We start from the raw sequence: 22230 nt of genomic DNA, 5'->3' as shown, positions 1-22230 counted from the left end.
TATCATATCCTTTTCATAGAACAAATTCCAAAATTTCATATCAATTTAGCCAAACATTTTTTCAGGGAAACCCCAAAACCCCACTGACCACATTAAAACCGATACGTGGAAATTTTATTAAAAAAAAACAAATCTTTGCCGAGCCTCAAACAAATTTGTCACATGATGCATTATATAACAATGATTTTTATTGGATGTAGTAAATTTATATGAAATATGTCTGCCTTACTACATCCGCTACAAATAGGGGATTACCCATGTTGGAAAAACCCTTTACAGCAAGGTGAGCCGCTCGATTTGCGGTTGATTTGAATACTGTATTTCGTAAAATGAAAAATGAAACAAAATATAAGTATTATTCTGTTTTAATTATTTCTAACTTTAATTAGAACATACAGTCCAGGAATTTGGGTCAATCATATCTGCAAGCATAATATAACGATATGCAATTTGATCATACGAATATTTTTATCATGTTGTGCATGCTCTGAGCAAGCCAGCGATGTCTTTAAATTAATACTAATGGCGACCAAAGGTGCCAATAGTATATGTTGTGTCTGTAACAACATGCACTATTGCAAACATACATGTATACACTATTTTAAGACGCAGTGACCTTGTATTGTGACATAACATGCCGGCACAATGCATGTACATGTTCCTATAAAATAAGTGTGTGTGTTTTTGTTAATTCATCGAAGTCCTTTTATCTCATGCCGGACGCTGCGCATTTTTTTTAATTCACTATATCATTATCAGCGATTATCATGCGGTCGAAATCGAAACGAAAATTCATGAATTGTATTCCAAACAGAACCGGTTCAAATATCGACTTCTCGGAATGAGATAGTTATCAATACGTGTATTGACAAAGGTAACTTTAATCAGAAAATGTAATTATCTAGCCATGCCGTCACCTTTTTGGAATCCCTTAGTTAAAGTAAATTCTTCCGGCTTAGCATTAGCCAATGAGGGCATTTACAACTTTGGTTAGGTAAGGCCTGGTCCAAATAATTGTACGTTGGCGGAATTTTTGTACGATTTTTGATATGGCAAATCCTTCACGTTAGGGATTGGAAGAATCTCGTAAAACACGTCTATTATTTTAGACTATGTAAGGCCCTGAAAAAAAAAATTACGGGTTAATGGTTGTTTTAAAGATTGATAAGCAACGACAGTGGGCACTAGCGGCTCCAGGTTTGTGTGCGTTGGGGGGGGGGGTCGTTAAAAGTTTAATTTACAATTCAATATAGGAGAAAAATAGTAATAAAGTACATGTGTACGCCCTAAATGCACCTTTTCGGATTATATTTTTGGAATACCCTCAAAATCCCCCTGCTAACATTTAAACCAAAATTTAAACCTTCGGTTATGGGGGGGGGGCTCAAGTCAAAGGTGACGCTCTCAATTTAACCCCCCCCCCCCCCCACTTCCCTGCGCACATTATGCTGTTCGAGGTCACAAAAACAAACAATTATTTTTGTACTCCCTATTCCACGAATACGTTGCACACACCTATTCCTTTGAGCGTCGAACGTAATCGGAACACTCTCGGCTTATCTTCCGAGTTTGTCGGAGATAGCCGAGTACTGACGATTGGGTTACTAACAGTTTGACCTTCGTTGACGGACTAGTCTCGTGGTCTATTGGCGAACGGAATGGATGCTTACAATTTAATAACACTACATGGAAATTTAATAAAACTATTCAGTTGTTCTTACGGTATGTATTATTCGAGTGTACAGACTATAATCATTTGTATATGTGCACATGTCTTTTATTCGAATAAGTTATATTTAATTCTCGCCACACCCACTACTTTTTATTGTTTTATTACGTTTCCACATGGTACTTAAATGGTTAAAATAATTATATGCATTCCAATAATGTGAATGTAAACAACTTGAAAACATTAAAGTGATTTTTCCAAGCTCTATAGCATTTATTGAAATTACGCATACATGACCATCCACATATATATTCATCGCTAAAAGAGTATATTTGAATTGACTTTTTAGTCAATAAAATGGCGTTTTACTGTATACATAATTTGACGGTGATTTTTTTTCAGAGCCGATGGTATTTGATCCGGGAGGGGGTCAAGTAGAGCGTTTGATCAGAAATACCTTTGCACTATTTCACAAAAAGAAGATTTGAGCGAGATATCGCCCAACGATGAAGATTTTGAGAAATACTAGCGCACCAGTCCACAATGAAGACCAACCATAGATTTTTGGAAATACTAGCGCACCACAATGGATTTTGGAATATACAAGCGCCCCACAATGAATTTTGGAATATATTAGCGCGTCACAATGAATTTTGGAATATATTAGCGCATCACAATGAATTTTGGAATATACTAGCGCACCACAATGAATTTTGGAATATACTAGCGCACCACAATGAATACCAACCATGCATTTACTATTGGAATATACCAGCCCACCACAATAAAGACCAATCATTGACTTTTGGAATATACCAGCCCTCCACAATAAAGACCAAGCATTGACTTTTGGAATATACCAGCCCACCACAATAAAGACCAAGCATTGACTTTTGGAACATACCAGCCCACCACAATAAAGACCAAGCATTGACTTTTGGAATATACCAGCCCACCACAATAAAGATCAACCTTTGACTTTTGGAATACACCAGCCCACCACAATAAAGACCAAGCATTGCCTTTTGGAATACACCAGCCCACCACAATAAAAGCCAACCATTGACTTTTGGAATACACCAGCCCACCACAATAAAAGCCAACCATTGACTTTTGGAATACACCAGCCTACCACAATAAAGACCAACCATTGTCTTTTGGAATATATTTAGGCACCACAACGAAGGCCACCCATTGACTTTTGGAATATACCAGCCAGTCATAATAAAGGCCAACCATTGACTTTTGGAAAATACTAAGGTACCTCAATGAAGGCCAACCGTTGACTTTTGGAATATACTAAGGCACCACAATGAAGGCCAACCATTGACTTTTGGAATATACTTAGGCACCACATTGCATTTTTGAATATACTAGCGCACCACATCAAAGACCAAACATTGACTTTTGGAATATACTTAGGCACCACAATGCATTTTGGAATATACTAGCGCACAACATCGAATATCAAACATTGACTTTTGGAATATACTAAGGCACCACAATGCATTTTTGGAATATATTAGCGCACCACATTCAAAACCAAACATCGATTTTGGGAATACATTAAAAACATTCAGTGTGTGGGAATTCTATTGCAGTTTTTGCAACATTAGGACTAGGGCGGCTAATAAAATAACAAAGACTAAATTCGTGTTAGCATACTGTATTTTTTATAAGTGTCATGTATTGTTTGTAAAGAAAACATGATTGTTACTTTTATGATTGAGATTCTATTGTGGATTTCATGCTTTGAAATACACAATTCCAATTTGATTGAAGAATAACATATTTATTGTAACACCGTAAGTTAGAAAGCTTTAATATTCATCAAATTTAAATATTGTCATGCATTGTATCTCTTTCTTAACAAAATAATAAATGGTTAATATTCAATTACTTCTTACTTAAGTTTCCCTTCAATTTATTATTAAATACAAGTATGAAAAATAATCTGGTTTTAATGTAAAGAATACAAGCTAGACACAAGCATACTGATACATTCTGGCAAGAAAAGAGCGTAAAAATATGTATATTATATAATTATATTTTCCATATTAAGATGAAAACAAACATTAAATAAATATATTGATCAAAATGTATGAAAAAATAATTTATTCCCACCGATGAAAGGATGATTCACATAACGTTTTGGTGACCTCTTAAATACCGATACTTATTTTACGAGTATAAACAATACTTATAAGGTCTTTCCAAAGAACAAGCGGAAGAATCTTGTTGTTGTTTTTTTTTTCGTTTGTCTTTTCTGCACTTTCCGTGTTGGTTTATAATTAACCGAGTGTTATCCGAATGTTCGTCCGCTAGACGGCTTTTAGTTCCGCCTGGGAGGGGACATACCAGTACGTGCCCTTGGTGTTGGTGCTGATCTCCATAATGGCGTCGTGGGTGTTCCCCCCTCCGTCCGACAAGCGGAACATTCCATCCAGCATAAAGTTTAAGTTCTCAGGCGACGCTGCATACGCGATAAAAAATAGTCCCCCTACCCCGCTCACGTTGCCGAACGGCTGAGACTGACGGACGATCTGAAACTTTCCCGGCTTGTTGAACTCTTTGTCTGTAGAAAAAATATTAAAAATGCATACTTATTGATGAATTTCAAAGCATTGACATTTGCGACCTTGTTAGTAGACCGAGATAATTTGCCACACAAAATAACTAAAATGTGTTCATAGATGACGTACGTGTTAAAAAAGTAGATTGGAAATCCCAATTAAAGGGGCGCGTAGCTGACTGTACGCAAATACGCAGTTGCGTAATGATACTTTGACATGTTGATTTTTTGTCATATCAAAGAAAACCGAATTTGAAATAAAAACTAAAGAGGGGTAGGGGTGAAGGGGTTAATATGTTGTCCGTCATCGATCTGCGTAATCCCAATTTGGCACAAGCTACGCGCTATAAGATCGGATATCCGTAATTGACGACTAGTATAAAAACACAAATATGTACATTCTCGGATTACCACGGCCGATCCATTCCGTTACTATCCATTTATCATATGAATGAACGATATACTTACGTCCCTTCATCCGGGCAACGTGGGAGGTGATGGCCTTGTCCTTGATCTCTGCGCTGTCCGCCATCTTCCGGCCCACAAACGCCTCTAGTTGCTCCGCTATAATAAACAGACACACAGACAGTAATTGTAGGTCGAGGGTTGAGAATCCCGCTCCATACTCATATAGTAAGGCTGCCGGGGGGAATGAACTGACATTACTTTGCCCGAGTATGACAGGGCTGCCGGGGGAAAGAACTGACATTTCCCTGCCCGAGTATGACAGGACTGGCGGGGTAAAGAACTGACATTTCTTTGCCCGAGTATGACAGGGCTGGCGGGGAAAAGAACTGACATTACTTTGCCCGAGTATGACAGGGCTGCCGGGGAAAAAAACTGACATTTCTCTGCCCGAGTATGACAGGGCTGCCGGGGGAAAGAACTGACATTACTTTGCCCGAGTATGACAGGGCTGGCGGGGAAAAGAACTGACATTACTTTGCCCGAGTATGACAGGGCTGGCGGGGAAAAGAACTGACATTTCCCTGCCCGAGTATGACAGGGCTGCCGGGGGAAAGAACTGACATTTCCCTGCCCGAGTATGACAGGGCTGGCGGGGGAAAGAACTGACATTTCTCTGCCCGAGTATGACAGGGCTGGCGGGGGAAAGAACTGACATTTCTTTGCCCGAGTATGACAGGGCTGGCGGGGAAAAGAACTGACATTTCCCTGCCCGAGTATGACAGGGCTGCCGGGGAAAAGAACTGCCATTACTTTGCCCGAGTATGACAGGGCTGCCGGGGGAAAGAACTGACATTACTTTGCCCGAGTATGACAGGGCTGCCGGGGAAAAGAACTGCCATTACTTTGCCCGAGTATGACAGGGCTGCCGGGGGAAAGAACTGACATGAGTTTTACCCGAGTATGACAGTTTTAATCTTCTTGAATAAAAAATATAAGAATTAAAACACAACTCCAGACCTTGAAACCATTTTAGGTATATTTTAGAGAGTTTTTTAAGTAAGTTTTACGTGAATAAATTACCTAAGGGACCGGAGCCCAGTGAATGGACTTTCATTTAAATTAGCGTTAAGCCGTGCGCCTGTCATAAGACTTGTCAAGCACTTTACTCCTCACTCACCCCCACCCCCGATATTCTTTGTTCATTTAAATCAACGTCGACACTGCAATTGCGCCTTGGTAGGCGTGGTTATATGCGCATGCGCATTTATAGCAATTTACCTAATCATGAAGAGTCGTCTTTAGCAACTAGTAAAGATTATTCACAAATAAGAAACTCAACATTTAAAACGCCCCTGATTGGCTGAAAATGTAGGGCAAACCCTAACATTTAAGTGACATTAATCGGGATCCTATCCAAGCCAATCTTCTCAGCCGTTTGATGGATAACCACTCCCAGTACGATAGTAAAAGGATCAACCGGTGCCCATTGGCAGGGCTTAAGTCTTATCCCACATTGCCAACTTTGGAGAAATCCGCTGTAGGGAAAGTGCCTATAGAGTTATATAGTCACGATTTAGTCTTTCAACAGATCAACTTACTTCCTACATATATGTTAGGATAATTCTTGCCCTTGAAGATAATGGTTTCGTATTAATTGTATGATTTTTACAGTTTTGATCAAAGTACAAGTATGAAGAATACACATTAAGGAAGTCTATACAACTGTTTTCGCATCTTATATTATACTGATTGTTCCTGTCAACAGACCGTTTTAATTAGAGTAACCATAGTGTACATACAAATTATAGAAGACAGTTGTTCATAGATTAAATCGCCACAATGTATAAGACGGTTTAAAAGACCAAAATACAATTTTAAGTTTCGTTCAGTATATATAAGCAAGCATTATAAACACACATTTTCATGCATATCGTAGTTGTTGACAAATCATACGAAAAAATAAATTTAACATATTTTTTTTTGCTCAAAAGGCACTCAAAACATTGTAGAAGTTCTACAAACAAATGTTGTTGTTTTTTGTTGTTGCTTTTTTCAAAATGTTTAGCATCATCCAAACGACAAACTGCTGTGGCTTTGTGCTGATTGCTTGTACGTTGCATATACAATGTGTTACCAGGAATTGAATTTAAGTCACTCGTTTTTCAATATCTTTCTTATTTGCAAAGATATCATGAAAAAGTAATAAGAGATTGTTGACAGCAAATGTCCTCATGACGTCTACTACACACCGAATTACTTCTTCAACTGTCATTTCTAACTAACCTTTATGCGCAGAAACCTGCCATTGATCTTGACCCCAACAATCCCAAAATGCAATCTCATGTTACTTGGGCACATGCGCTTACTACACATGCCTAGACTCATCATCATACGTCACTCCTAACTTAAATTATTTAGCGAAAACCGTTTTTCTATGTTTAGTTAAAGTGACCTTGACATTGACCCCACCTAACCCAATTGCGAGTCAAGGTTATTCTCCATATTAACTTGCCATATGGCAAGTTTCATCACATTTCTCCTTACTATTGTTTTTGGCCGGAAACCGTTTTTTTTTCTATTTTGACTTATAGTGACCTTGACCATGACCTCACATACTCCAAGTGCAATTCCATAGTATGTATCCGCGTAAACTTCCTACATTCCAAGTTTCATCACAATATGTCACTCCGAAATAAAGTTATTGAATTAAAACCATTTTTCTAATAATAGTAACAATGACCTTGACCTTAAACGCACATAACCAAAGTGCAATCCATAGGACAGTCCACACATACTAAGTTTCATCACAATACGTCACTCCTAACACTCAAGTCTTACAGCGGAAACCTTTTTTCTATTTTAGTTATAGTGACCTTGACCCCGCAAACCCCAAAAATCCCAGGCACGTCTTCACATAAGCTTGCTATATATCACCACTACGTCACTCCTAGCTTAGGTTGTTTAGTGGAAAGTTCGACGCCCGGGCGGCACGTGTGCCTGCCCACCATTTTTAAAGACATCCTCATTGCAATAGCACGGATTTCGATAAAATCCTGGTTAACATGATATTTATTCAGAACATGTTGCAAGGGAGATATGATCTACCCTTGAAAAATAGAGTATCTCCAACTAATCAAAAACTAAAATTTGACATGTTTACATTTAAGCTTTCCCCGCCCTCTTCGTATTGTGGAAGGCCATAAAAGGAAAACATACTGTTTGTTTTGGTTATCTTGTCGAAGTCGTGTTTCCATATCTGTGTTATCTGCAAACGAAAAAGGGATTACAATTAAATAAAAAAAACTACAGCAAACCTATCGATCATTGGTTATGAAAACTGCAAATTTCTAGCAAAAATGGATAACAATTACATTTAAGCTTGTCTTAAATAGCCACATAAGAAGGTATTCTTAGAAGATTCCACTTTGAATGTTTAACATTCAATGGAAATATATAGAATCCAAGCCGTTCATTTGTACCAAGAAGCTACTTGTATTTCTCGTCTCTTTTCATCTGTGCACAAGCGCGACCATTATATGAATTTTAGAGCGTGGGCTTGTACGCTTATTTAACGATGTCACCGGGAAATTCATCCATCGGCGTGGGACCCAAAGTATTAGTCTTGTTATGTTGTGGGCCATCGTGCAAGGATGTTACCCTGACTAGAGCTACTCTGTTTTAAATGTGCACCAGCGAATAACACTGGCTCATTTGAAAGCCGTTTAACGTCATTAACGGAATAAGGTTATTTGTGTTAGTGCTGAGGCGGGGATCGATCCTACGATCCCTGGATTGACCGTCAAGTTTCTTACCACAAGACCACGGATCCGCCATGAGCATGGTTTATATATGTGTATTTTAAGTACCAACCTTGGATGTATATGGACGGTTACAATGTCAGAAATCTTTAAATTTAACTACTCTGCAAGTAGATCGCGTAGTTATTTCAATTTAGCAGTTAAACTTAATGACTTTAGTCTTTTGACTCTTGATCATTTTTTCAAAAGTTTACGAACTACTTCTTCATTTATACCGGCATACGTCCGACGTTATGATTCTGTACGTACCAGGTAGCTGCCGCCTGTCTCTTTCTCTATGGCAACTTCCCGTCTGTGTCCGTCTTCTTTGGCATTGGCCGTCCCTGGAACACGGTCAGAAAATGTACTTGTTCGTATTGTCTTTCAGGGTTAAGTTAAAGAAACACACAATATGTTATCCTTTTTTTGAAAACTTTATTTAAACTAAGGTAGTTTACTAACTGTTATCAATAAAGACCAAACAACAAGACACATAAACTCATTTCAACAGAATTGTGTAAATCCAAGCCTAAAATACAGTCGGTAGCCGTTGGCTCAATATCCCGAGGACCGGCCAATATACATACAAAAGGACATACCAAATATCGAGCCAAGCGGGAATGCTTACATAAAGTGAGCTAAAACCGGCCCTTAACAACAAGAACAAGCAATTGAGGATATCGAGCCAAGCGATATCGAGCGAACGGGTTTCGACTGTTATTCCATTTTTAATAACGTTGCTCTTACTATCGGCAGAAAAGAGAATTTTCTGTCACATTATTAAATAGACATACACAAAAGAGCTCTTTCTAACAGATGTTTAATCATTGAATTAAGCATATATATGAATCATCAACGTAGAAAAACGGACAAGCGTGTCAATCCGCTTGTTGTTCTCTTCAGTACAAGTCTGTTGGCAGGTAAAACATTTAAAGTTTGCTGACAAAGGTGTATCAAAATAATTGAGTAATTAAAATCCATTAAGAAAACCTTTGATTTGAAAAAGGAGTTTTTTTCCATCTCGAAAACTTGCTCAGACAGTCATGATAATAATGTATCAGGTTTCTATCGATTGAAAAGCTACCTCGTATTTAGTTTAATAATTAAATGAGGAGTTCATGTTAAAGGGTTGTTAAATAGGAGAGGATGCCTTCATATCACGTCGTGTTGTTACAATGTATTAAGTAATCATCTATACTTGACTTAGTGTTCAAAATTATATTTTGTTCAATGCAGTGGCATTTTTTCCCCAAATCTGTCGTACATTGATTTTGGTAAAACAGCAGCCGTGACAAACCTTTTTAGGCTGCACTCTCACCGATTTAACGTTTTTACATCTTTATTTATCAGATCGCAAATTTTCACATTTAAGTTAAAAAATTGTTGTTTTATGCATTTTTCTTAAACCGTCAGTAACGCATTTAGCCATAAAACATTCATTTTCGAACGGAAATATAAAAATCTGCGATCTGATCTTTTGTCAGCAGTCTTTTATTACTGGTTTGCATGTGTTTACGCAACAATTGGCTCGTCCCAAGACGAAAAAAATATAAAAAGTTGTCCAAACGGTAAATCTGTGAGAACGAAAGAAGTTTGGAAGAAATTGAAACACATTGAAGAAATCATACTATAAGGCATCTTTTATCGATGATTTTTGTCATGTCCGAAGGTTGGTAAGCGCTCGAAGCGGCTGAGAAGTCTAAAGTTTTTCTTCATTTGAACAAATTGTCATATTGTTATGAACAATGTTTCTGCCGTATATCTTGAACAGTTGTCTAGTTATTTTTTGGCGAATACACACGACGGCATCAACACTACGGCAATAACTTGATATTTGGTTAAATAAAAAGGACGAGCTTAAATGCTAACTTTCGGATTAGCCGGAACTATTAGCCCCGAATTTATAAAAAAGGCTGAAGTTCCTTATAACAGGATCAAGCTTAGCTCACTTTTTTGTTAATATAATTTGTGTAAATTTCTCATTTGAAAGAGTTTTGAGAATAAGGAAAGAAATTATTGCAAATGCAACACTGATTAACTATTTTTGTTATGTAAAATTATTAAGTATACACTAGAAAATTGCTAAATGAAATACAACACTTAAACCGGTGGTGTTTAAGATGTTTTGAGATGTTGGGGGCAAATGCTTTATTTTATTTTAAAACGTACCATCAATGAACCCCGACAGGTCCCGTCCGCTCTCGTACACGAAGCCATATACGTCCTCGTACTCCTTGATACTTCCGGCGGGCATTCGCGCCAGGAACGTGCGGCACAGCTTGAACAGCTTCCCCTGACTGTCACATTTGCCATGCACGAAGACGTCTCCAGCTACAGACAGGGACAAACAAATAACAGCTCACCTCTTCAAAAACGATTATAAGTATCTTCCATGGCCGAAAGTGTAAGAAAAGTTCAGTCCGACCCGAGCGTAGGGTGTTTTGCGGAAACTCGGTAAACCTCGTTTCATGTGAGAGGGTCGGGATAAACCCATATTACACGAGCGGCTATGGTAGATGCTTTTTCTCCCAACCTTGTCTTATGGCAATATTTAGAACGCTAGTTAATTATTTCTCGCTTCAAATGTCACCAGAAAACAGTTTTCACGCACTTTTCAAGAAATAATGCTTCAATCTTCTTAGAACTATTTAAAGACCGATCAGACCATTTATATACTCTGAATCACTGCGCGAATATCCATGACAACCACGAATTATCGCATATCCGTACGCAATTATTTTCACTAAGCACAACAGAGTTATAGAAAAGAAATACATTTTTATTTAATTTTGTTTATCTGAGATTGGAGAAAAAGCATCTACCATAGCCGCTCGTGTAAGATAGGTTTATCCCGACCCTCGCACAGGAAACGAGGTTTACCGTGTTTCCGCAAAACACCCTACGCTCGGGTCGGAATGATCCTATCTAACACTCTCTGCCATGGAAGATACTTATAATCTTATTTTTGAAAATATATTAGGCTGCCGAAATAATTGTTTTAGGAAAGAAAAAATAAACAACTTATTTAGTATTGGCACGAATTCCTGTTTACTAGTCGGTGTGCACAGCCAAACCCGTACGCACCTCACAAAAACACAATTAAGGGACTTATAATAAATGGAAACTAAATTTTGCGGTAGTTTTCGTCAGAGCTTCCTAAATAATTATATCGAAATCCGTCCGTCGACCTAATTTGCGGAGGCATGTGCGTAAACACTGATGGTTTATATTGTCATCAATAAGTTTCGTTGGCTATGACGGCATAATTTACGTTTAGAATGCATATGGGGAAGATGCCAATATGTTTAAATGAGGGAACTGATTCCATTTTTATGCATTTTCATGTTTAACTCATTTTACCAAAACCAAGCAAGTTAAAAGATAAAAAAAATATTAGCGACCTTTTGGCGCCTTTTAACTGGGGATTTATTTGGCCACGAAGCTAATGATTAAAAATCTTTTTTATAAAGGCTAGTAATACCCTTTTATTTGTACACAAATCATAGGCTTTCTTTGTTTGATATTAAATTAAAGTAAAATGAATTATGGTAATGCATTAAAATAAAATATTATTTTTTTGCATCGGCCTATATTGTGCGCCTTTAAGAACCATGTTTAATGTTTACCTGATTTGGGTAGCTTCCCCTTTTCACCACACCTCTCCTTATAGCAGAAATCTTTTTTTGCAGATTTACCGAGCTGAAATGTAGCAAACACAGAAATATGTCGGAACAAAGCAATTAACACTGTAACACTTCCGCATCTCGCCCATCTAGTGTTTGTCTTCTAATCTATATGTTTATACCGCGTGCTTTTAGTTAGACATCAGGGACGGTTCCAGAGTTTGACGTTAGAGGGGGGGGGGGGGGCGTTATTTAGGGCGTAACCTTTTTATAGCGCCCCTTCCTCAGAACCAAAATATAATTGGTTGTAAGTGTTGACAGGGAGTTGGGGCACTCGGAGAAGAAAGTTCTACAATTGCATATTCGAAATGCAGCATTTTGAGCGTATTTTATTACCTTATTTTTCCTTCATTAAAATAAAAAGAACTGAACTTGGACGATTAATTGGGGCGCTGGGTGCGCCCCACCCGCTCTTGATCCGCTAGTGGACATAAACTTGAATCAGATAACATATTTAAAGATTAAACAAGCATTTTGTCTTTGTTCTTTGATCAATGAGAGACACTAAAGCATTTTTTAACGATACTGTCTCATGCACAAATATTTTAGCTGTATAAAGCACGCTTTATGTGAATCTTAAAGCGCTAGTCGCCGTGATAATAGCAAAAAAAAAGAGATAATTTTCCATTTTGACTTCAGAATAAAACTTCTACATAACTATCTATATTTAAACGTACTGAAACATTTTATTGACATGGACACTTAGGGACTCTTTAGCATCTTTAATCGTTAGTCATTGTGAAAATCGATTTACTATTACCAATCACCAATTACAAACCTTCTTGTAGAAGTCTGGTCCCAGGGCTACCCCTGCAACAAGATCGACGCTGTCCTTGCCCTTCGCCTCCTTAACACAAGCCTGCAGGCTCTGACAAGCCTGAAAGACGAAATGGACATATTAAATCATATAAATGTATTCAAATATTGTATTTTTCTAAGTCGAAACCCATTGGCTCGATATCCCCGGGGCCGCCCAAAATGATTCGAGTCTCGCAAATATCGAGCCAATCTGGAATGATTACACAGAGTAAAATGAAATCGGTTCTTAACATCCAGTTCGAGCCAACGAGGAAATCGAGCCAAGCGATATCGAGCCAATGGGGTTCGACTGTATACGTCAATGATTGGAAGTTCAAGATTGAGCAAATGTTGATTAGCATCTTTTTGAAAAACACAATCGTTATAATTATAAATGTTCTAGTAATGCAGTTACAATAATAAGTTGTGTTGTTGGCTCACCAAGGCGCCCTGGGTTCGATTCCCAGCCTTGGCGCAATTGGGTTTGGTTTTAGGTCACACTACCGGAGAAGCGGATTTCCTTCAGTTACTCCGGTTTTTCCAACAAGACCAGACCACATTCTTGCGCAACACCGTACCAGCGAGAGTGAGTATTATGCGTGCAATGTTGTAATTACTTGTTTCACAACCGTTGTAAAAAGTTTTAACTAATCAAGAGTAAGGCGCCGCTTCATAAAGACTCATAGTAGGAGCAATTTCGTTCCTAGTTCCTAGAAGAGGAGCAATTTCGTTCCTAGTTCCTAGGAGAGGAGCAATTTCGTTCCTAGTTCCTAGAAGAGGAGCAATTTCGTTCCTAGGAGAGGAGCAATTTCGTTCCTAGGAGAGGAGCAATTTCGTTCCTAGTTCCTAGGAGAGGAGCAATTTCGTTCCTAGGAGAGGAGCAATTTCGTTCCTAGTTCCTAGAAGAGGAGCAATTTCGTTCCTAGTTCCTAGAAGAGGAGCAATTTCGTTCCTAGGAGAGGAGCAATTTCGTTCCTAGGAGAGGAGCAATTTCGTTCCTAGTTCCTAGGAGAGGAGCAATTTCGTTCCTAGGAGAGGAGCAATTTCGTTCCTAGTTCCTAGGAGAGGAGCAATTTCGTTCCTAGGAGAGGAGCAATTTCGTTCCTAGTTCCTAGAAGAGGAGCAATTTCGTTCCTAGTTCCTAGAAGAGGAGCAATTTCGTTCCTAGTTCCTAGAAGAGGAGCAATTTCGTTCCTAGTTCCTAGGAGAGGAGCAATTTCGTTCCTAGGAGAGGAGCAATTTCGTTCCTAGTTCCTAGGAGAGGAGCAATTTCGTTCCTAGGAGAGGAGCAATTTCGTTCCTAGGAGAGGAGCAATTTCGTTCCTAGGAGAGGAGCAATTTCGTTCCTAGTTCCTAGGAGAGGAGCAATTTCGTTCATAGGAGAGGCTTTCAACAAAATCCCGTTCCTTTGAAAGTTGAGGAAACGGCCTAGGTCTTGTACATTGTGTACAATACGAGAACATTTCAGCAAGATGTCTCTGAATGAGAGAAGTCTTAATATTATTTCTAAGCTATCTCTTCAATCTTTTTCCCTTTTCTTTTTCTTGTATACTTGTTATATGCTGATATATCAACAACATATAAATAAATACTGTTTAAACCAAGATGTCTCTGTATCTACTGGCCTCACCTTGGCAACCTCTTTGGCATTCGCGTTGCCATGGAGAACGATCCATAGATACAACGCGTGCTCCTTCGTTCCCGACACGACCTGGAATCGTAGCAAAAATATATCATAATATAATACCTACCCTATTTTTTTATACTCGACCCTATTTATTTATTTTTTGGCCATTAAACAAAAAAGATAGTATCGTTATTCATTTTCTCTTTTTGGGTTCATATTTCGGTATATCTTTAACTTCAACCAGGAAAATAACAATATGATATTTTTCACTGTTTTGAAATTTGAGCTCGGTTTTATTTCTAAACAAACGTTAGCGCGCACACAGCCGGGACACAATTTCAACTGACAGTACGTTCGCATATAATTTGGGGCGCTTTACTCTTAAAAAAAAATCTCTCATTTTGCACCTTTTTAGGCATATGATGAACAGAAAAATGGGATGTTTCATTATAAGATGGCCATATAGTTCACCTCGTGAACACCAAGTTATTATTGCATCAAGACTCGTGGCAAAGAAACTCATGAAATACAAGTTACTCGGTAAAAAATACGGCCGCCTTACATTAAAACAATCAATTATCATTTATAAACTATACTTATTCACTAACATTTTTTAAGACATACAAAACATGTCTTTAAATACGCCCAACATATTCGAAAAAACCCCGACATAACCAGAAAATTGAGATAACAGAGATCGACATGGCGAGTTTCGACTGTATTGTCAAATCGATCGACAGAGTCTTAAAATGATGATATTTCTCAGGTATTCAGGTGTTCTTAATACAGGTTTAATATTACATGTATGTATAATTATATTTCTAGACAAAAAAGGCAGACTCATAACGTCAGCTAAACAATGTTAAAAATGTGCACACGTAGGTTGACGTGACAGAACATAATCAAACAGCTACAGGGCATTCAGCTTACATCCTGGACGATGTTTAAACAGGAATTAGGTGCAGTGTATGCATTTATGTACAGTTATGTGTCTTATCACATTGTTTCAATGAATTATGCGCACGTACGTGCAGAAAAGATATCGCGGAAAGTTCGATGTTATGAAAGGACTGCAAACTATTGGAAATGTTTTTTTTCATTCCCGATAAGGAACTTGGACAAATGCCAATTTATTGAAATATCCGGTTATCTTGAAGGGACTCATTCATGTTTTGGAAATGCACTTTTGGTTTGACGAAATAAAGTGTGGCCAACCATAAGAAGTGCTAACTTAAAACTAATATACCGAAAGCTTGAATCCTTGAACATGTTGATATTTGCTAAAATATCGTCTTTAAAAGACGATAATTTTCATACGCGTACATAACGACAATGAGCGATTCCCAGCTGCGTGATTGGTTAATTGACATTATCACGTGACTTTTAAAAGGTCAAAATATCTTCTTTTTTTGTATAATTCATGGTGGCCTAATGGTGAAGGCGACGTCTTTCTATTATTGTTTCTTGACTTTACTGGCTTGAGTTTGTACCCCACTAAAACCAAACTACCTTTATATACTGTAATTGTATTTATTTTTTCCTGCAATTTCGATATCATAGAGTAAAATGGTGATAGAATAAGTGTTTCAGATGCCTTACCAAGAAAACACATAAGCGAGTCCATTTTTTTTATTCATAATCCCTTTTAAGTAGACCATCTATCATTTGAATGCGAAGATGCATTTTAAATATTAACATAAATATTATTTCTATATTTAAAAGGGGCTGATTACCAATAATATTACTTTTGCATGGACTCATTTTTTTGAATAACGAACGCCATGATGATGCTTCTGTTATAAAATGATATATTAAAGGGAGGTAATAACGTACATTTTTCTAGGATTGTATTCTAGCAAGTGTACTTATTTGTTTCTTAAAGAACATACATTCGGAGCTCCTCGGCCATTTTATCGAAAACAACCTCGGATGTATTTGGATGGTTTACACACTCAAAAAGTGGTACGTTTAAGTCCGCTGCAAGTAGATCGCGTAGTAATTTTATTTAGCAGTTAAACTTTGTGACTTAACTCTTGGGATTCTTCATCATGTTTGCTATAATACAATTCAATGACAATAAATTCAAACTTAGATCAATAAATACAACTCTAAAACACTACATTTAACTAATGATATAATTCAAAATTTTACGAACTACTTCAACAGATGTACCGGCATACATCCGAGGTTGTTTTCGATAAAATGGCCGAGGAGTTCCGAATGAAAGAACATAATGTATATAAACAAAAACGCTTTCAGTGAAAACTTTAAGAAATTAACACTTCGTCACTGTAAAATGAAACTTGACCAGTAGGATTTTTATGAATGGATTACCCTAAAGCATCGTTTTGCGGGGGGGAAGTTATTCAACTGACCATAAATTAGTAAATAACAATACAAATCGTACTCTAAATGGGCAAGCATGTCTTTTTAAAAATACTGACAATATATCATGCAACAAATTTCCCTTTAATAAAGACAGAAGTAATTTCCTGACGCAGGCATAAATAACATGAAGAAATGTTAGTGGTCAACATATTATTTTGTCTACGGAGGCAGTATACTTCAATTTTGCAAAACATTTCTTTCAGTAAATCAGCAGTCAACCTTTTTTTTATTGAAATCAGTTGAATTGGTAGATATCAACAGTGGCTGGCCCACTTAGTGGGGAGTTTACAAAATAAACTGTAGACCACTGAAGACATTAAAGGTTGTAAGTATGTACTTACACAAAAGACATGATGGAACCATTTTGTTACATACTAACTACCTTTAACTATGACTTAAAAGCAGCAAACCCTCATATTTTATTAAGTTTTAGAGCCACAGTCGCTATCAAGAATTTTATATATCGTAAATGAGAATGGTGTTGCCTACATGTAGAGAATGTCGTATGATTCATATAAATGTCCCAACTTTACACCAGTTTTACACGGTACATGATTATACGTGTTTAATTCACGTAAGGATCGTTTTACATATTATAAAGATATAAAAATGAACTGTATCATTGATGGTACATTACACTAGGGATTTGAATTATTATTATTATATATTTAATTCACAATACGTCATCTGGCCGTACTCATTAAGAATCTTTTCATTTTTTCAACTTAGTGAAACCATTAGTTTTTCATGAGTTAAATTTCGGGATGTTTTTATACTCAAAAACATGAAACTAGACGCCAACTGGTAACATGAAACTAGACGCCAACTGGTAACATGAAACTAGACGCCAACTGGTAACATGAAACTAGACGCCAACTGGTAACATGAAACTAGACGCCAACTGGTAACATGAAACTAGACGCCAACTGGTAACATGAAACTAGACGCCAACTGGTAACATGTCGAGTCCATTTCAATAACAACATTTGACACATATATTATATCATGCTCTTCTATTTAAGGGCAATAGTTGAACAATACGAGCAAGGATCATTTCAACCGTTGACCTCTAACCTTGACCTTTGAGGTCAAATTTTGACCTCTAGATGTGGCCTTGACCTTTAAGGTGCTGATCACCTCGTCACGGTGAACCTTCCAAGCATTCTGTTTGAAAACATTTAATGCATGTTGAATATAATGCCCTGACGAGGATCATTTCAACATTTGACCTCTAACATTGACCTTGATCTTTGAGGTACAGACCTGGGTCTAGTGTGCATCAAGCCACCACCTCATAGTTTACCTTCATGGCAATGTTGTTTTTAATTCCTATAATGCATGGTCAAGATACAGCCAGGACAAGGATCATTTCAACATGTGACTTTGACTAGCAGATATGGATCTTGTGCACGAAACGCCATCTCATCCTTGCAAGTGTGTTATTTTTTTGAAATTATATAATACATGGTCAAGATACAGCCCGGACCAATTCCGTACGTATGTATCGGTCATTGCAAGTGCTCGACTTAAAGCAAGAAAAAAATCAAAATTATAAAGGCATATACATAACTATTATTGAACTAGAGGGTATTTAAGATAATCTTTGTTAAAACTTCGAAGCATTTCACTAAGTTACCCAGATGCCTCATTGGCCTAGCGGTTAAATCATCGTGTCCAAACTATAGGGGACGCAGGTTCGAATCCCGCTGTCACCGGTTACCCTTTTATCTAGTTATAGTGTATTCCAATCCTTTATAGAGTTAGTGTTAACATTACGTTTAAAACAAGGAGATAACTAAGTATCGTGCAATTTCAATGAAATTCAATTCCACACGTTTATTATGCAGACGACAAACTGAATATGAGAGTGCACATGTATTATCATGAAAATAGATTCTCTGTTATTGAAGCATATCAGTTGAATATTGATCAAGTATAAATCGAACCTTTAAATGAATAAAAAAATGTAATAATTTCATTTCAAATTTTATTAAATATTTTAATACATCAAAAGCGCATCTAATGTGGCTTAAATCTGAATATAAGCTAAGATATCACATACCGTTGGTTGTTCCGTGGGTGGTGCCATGGTAACGCTTTTTCCGTTATATGTTTTCAGCGACAAGAGCCTGTTACAAAATGCTCGTTTTAGAAGTATTCATCAGATTGCAATAATGATTGCGTATACACTGAACTTGAACATTCGCTTGAGCTTATGTCACAATTAATATACCATAAACAGAAACAATACAATACAGATGCTTAAAATGTGTTACAATTACATAAGTTTTAAGTATATATATTTTTTTTTTCTATAATCTAAAATCAATCCTATCGCAATAAGGGTTAAATATATATATTATTAATAAAGAAAATATCGAGAAAAAGCATACCGTTTATAAATATTCCATAAATGAACGAGTTTTACTCAGCTGAGAAAGGCCGTCTGAATATCAATACGCCACTCAACGGTTGACTCGACGAAGCGGATACAAACCTCCCACAGTATGAGGCAAGCCAAGGTAATATATAAAACAAAAGTACATCGATAGGCCAAAACTAAAACATGTGTTTCCATACACTTGTTGAATAAATAGGCGCGAAAGTAAGATGTTTTCATGTGGCACTCTCACAGATTCAACAACTGTTTTATTATATTTTTTGTCTAGAAATGAGCCATTTTTTGCGAAAATCCATGGAAACCAGTGATATAAGACTGCTGACAAAAAAATCAGATCGCAGGTTTTCATATTTATGTTCAAATACTGATGTTTTATGGATGTTTCTTAAAGCGTTAGTATCATTATAGACATAAAGCGACAATTGTTTAACGCAAATATGAGAAACTGCGATCTGTTCTTTTAAGCAGTCTTATATTTATGCAAACATTGGCTCATTCCAAGACAAAAAATACAAGGCAGTCCAAAGGACAGCTATATCCCCCGCCGTTGTTTTAGTATATTTTGTTTTCTCGCAACCTGACTGGTGCGTTGAATCTGACCAAAATTGTACACTACCACTGGTCAAGAGTGGGAATATAGGAAATACAAGTTGTTTGATCGGTAACCTAAATATTCTTGGATATATGAACATATTATAAAAGGATATTTGTTAAAGTTATTCATATTGTGTGTAGTGTAGGTAAGATCAATGACAAGGTTAGTTGGGTTAAAAAAAGAAGGAATATGAGTACTTGATTTATAACATCGATGAAATAGCAAGCCTTAAGTATTTTCGATGAAGTAATATGGTAATCCATCAATGCATAAGTAAGTTATAGCGCGGACACGAGCGTGTGTACTCTGACCTTTAAATGTCTCGTGTGATCTTGACCTTTGAGGTATGGACCCAGGTCAAGGTCACTGCACATCGTCTCAATAAGGACAACATGTGTACCAAGTAATATGCCATTCCATCAATGCATTAGTAGGTTATAGCGCGGACACGAGCGTGTGTACTCTGACCTTTAAATGTCTTATGTGACCTTGACCTTTGAGGTATGGACCCGGGTCAAGGTCACTGAACATTGTCTCAATAAGGACAACATGTGTATCAAGTAATATGCCAATCCATCAATGCATTAGTAGGTTATAGCGCGGACACGAGCATGTTTACTCTGACCTTTTAATGTCTCATGTGACCTTGACCTTTGAGGTATGGACCCGGCTCAACGTCACTGCACATTGTCTCAATGAGGACAACATTTGGTAATCCATCAATGCATAAGTAGTTATAGCCCGGACACGAAATGTTACGGACAAACAGACAGACAGACAGACTGACAGACGGACAGTGCATTCCTAAAATCCCCTCCCACTCCGTGGCGGGGGATTAAAAAGGTTGTCAGAACGGTAAATCTGTGAGTACAGCTGTAATATCACTTTCAATTTACCATTCGGAACTCCTCGGCCATTTTTCTCGAAAACTCGATAAAAATGACCGAGAAGCTCCGAATGTCAATTTACATATATATGTAAATATTCAGTCATAATGACGAGTGGTTAAATGTAACGTGCAACGAATACGGTGTTTACACATAAAAAAAAAACTTTGGGGGACTTAAAACGAATATCTATAGTCGTTACAACTCAGATCTGTCTTATCGTCTTTTATATTTTGAAATACTAGATAGACATACAACAAATTTAAACTGCAGTTATTTTATACATCTTCGAATCGCATGCTTTACAGCCTATTAACATCTTAGATCAACTATTGAACTGTTATCTGAATGCGTAAAGATGCACTCTTACTCCCAAATAAGATTTAACACAATTAATACGATTGTTTTAATATACCAAAAAAGATGAATAAATGTCGAAAACAACGATTCTTAAGAAGGATGCCGAGTTTAATTTGAAAGAAAGGTGCATAAAACACGGTATTTCTACCTTATGAGACGATAGTAGAGCACAGTAAATCTTTAAGCACTCAATAATCATTTTAACATTTTCGCGTGTTCAACTATTAAATACATGGTAACAATATTGTTATCAGTAAAAAAATTCTATAAATGCATTATATAGTAAGTAGCTAAAGGTTTATCACTCAAAATTTTTGTTTGTTATACATGTGTATGTATTGATTTTGAATAAGAGTGACACTCTAAACTTCAATATATATAATCACAGTTACGTCCCCTGTCGTATGCAAAGTGTACTTAGCATGTCTTTGAGCTGGCTCATGAAAAATCATGACGTTATCAAACTTGGTATAGATGTCAAAAAATGACCATTCTAAGGTACTTTCTTGAGTAGAAAATGTGACAGCTAGAGTGTTAACAGTGTTTTTATGTTTGTCATAGTGGCTTACTTTAAAACCCTATATCAAATGACCCCTAATCGAATGTGGCTTCTATAATGTAACGAGAATTTCGAACGTTTGACCTTGTGACCTAAAAATATCAAATATTTAACATGACCTTTAACTTCGAAGGACTTAACTCTTAGTTTCATGAAGAAAATATGGCCAATACAATGTTTACAATGGTGTTCGAATGTTTTACAGTGTGACCTATTTTAGTTCACAAAGATAATAAAAAAAGTCTCATACGGACTGGTTAAAAATGTGGTTCCGCTAGATTTTCCCTTTTTTTGTACAGTAATATTTGACCTACAAGCGTATTGTTGCATCAGAAACGACCAATGACACTTGATTCAGACAAGTCGTTCAAAACTGACCTAGATCATATATAGTCCATTCTGACCAAGTTGTACGACACTCATATAGTAAATACATCTCGAACGACCAACTGACCTAGTTCCACCTCATGGTCCTTACTAGAGATT

The 22230-nt window shown here is 37.1% G+C and overlaps 1 protein-coding gene and 1 long non-coding RNA gene across 2 annotated transcripts; one reads left to right on the top strand and one right to left on the bottom strand.

The window, feature by feature from the left end:
* The first annotated feature begins 1243 nt into the window (after positions 1–1243).
* Positions 1244–3565, top strand: LOC128212484 (uncharacterized). The gene is made up of 2 exons (XR_008257463.1): positions 1244–1722; positions 2072–3565. It is a non-coding gene; the product is annotated as an uncharacterized LOC128212484 (long non-coding RNA).
* On the bottom strand, positions 3320–19465 carry LOC128212483 (dye-decolorizing peroxidase YfeX-like). The gene is made up of 10 exons (XM_052917966.1): positions 19336–19465; positions 19005–19071; positions 14558–14638; positions 12908–13006; positions 12073–12145; positions 10616–10777; positions 8717–8790; positions 7866–7914; positions 4710–4805; positions 3320–4244 (listed from the first exon to the last, which is right to left on the bottom strand). The coding sequence occupies exons 2-10, from the start codon at positions 19029–19031 to the stop codon at positions 3991–3993; spliced, it is 915 nt and encodes a 304-aa protein (XP_052773926.1). The 5' UTR covers positions 19032–19071; positions 19336–19465; the 3' UTR covers positions 3320–3990.
* Between the last annotated feature and the right edge of the window lie 2765 nt (positions 19466–22230).

The sequence above is a fragment of the Mya arenaria genome, chromosome 12 (assembly GCF_026914265.1).
Source record: "Mya arenaria isolate MELC-2E11 chromosome 12, ASM2691426v1".
Classification (NCBI taxonomy): domain Eukaryota; kingdom Metazoa; phylum Mollusca; class Bivalvia; order Myida; family Myidae; genus Mya; species Mya arenaria.
Note: the sequence above shows the minus strand (reverse complement) of the source record. Positions and strands in the feature narration are given on the sequence as shown.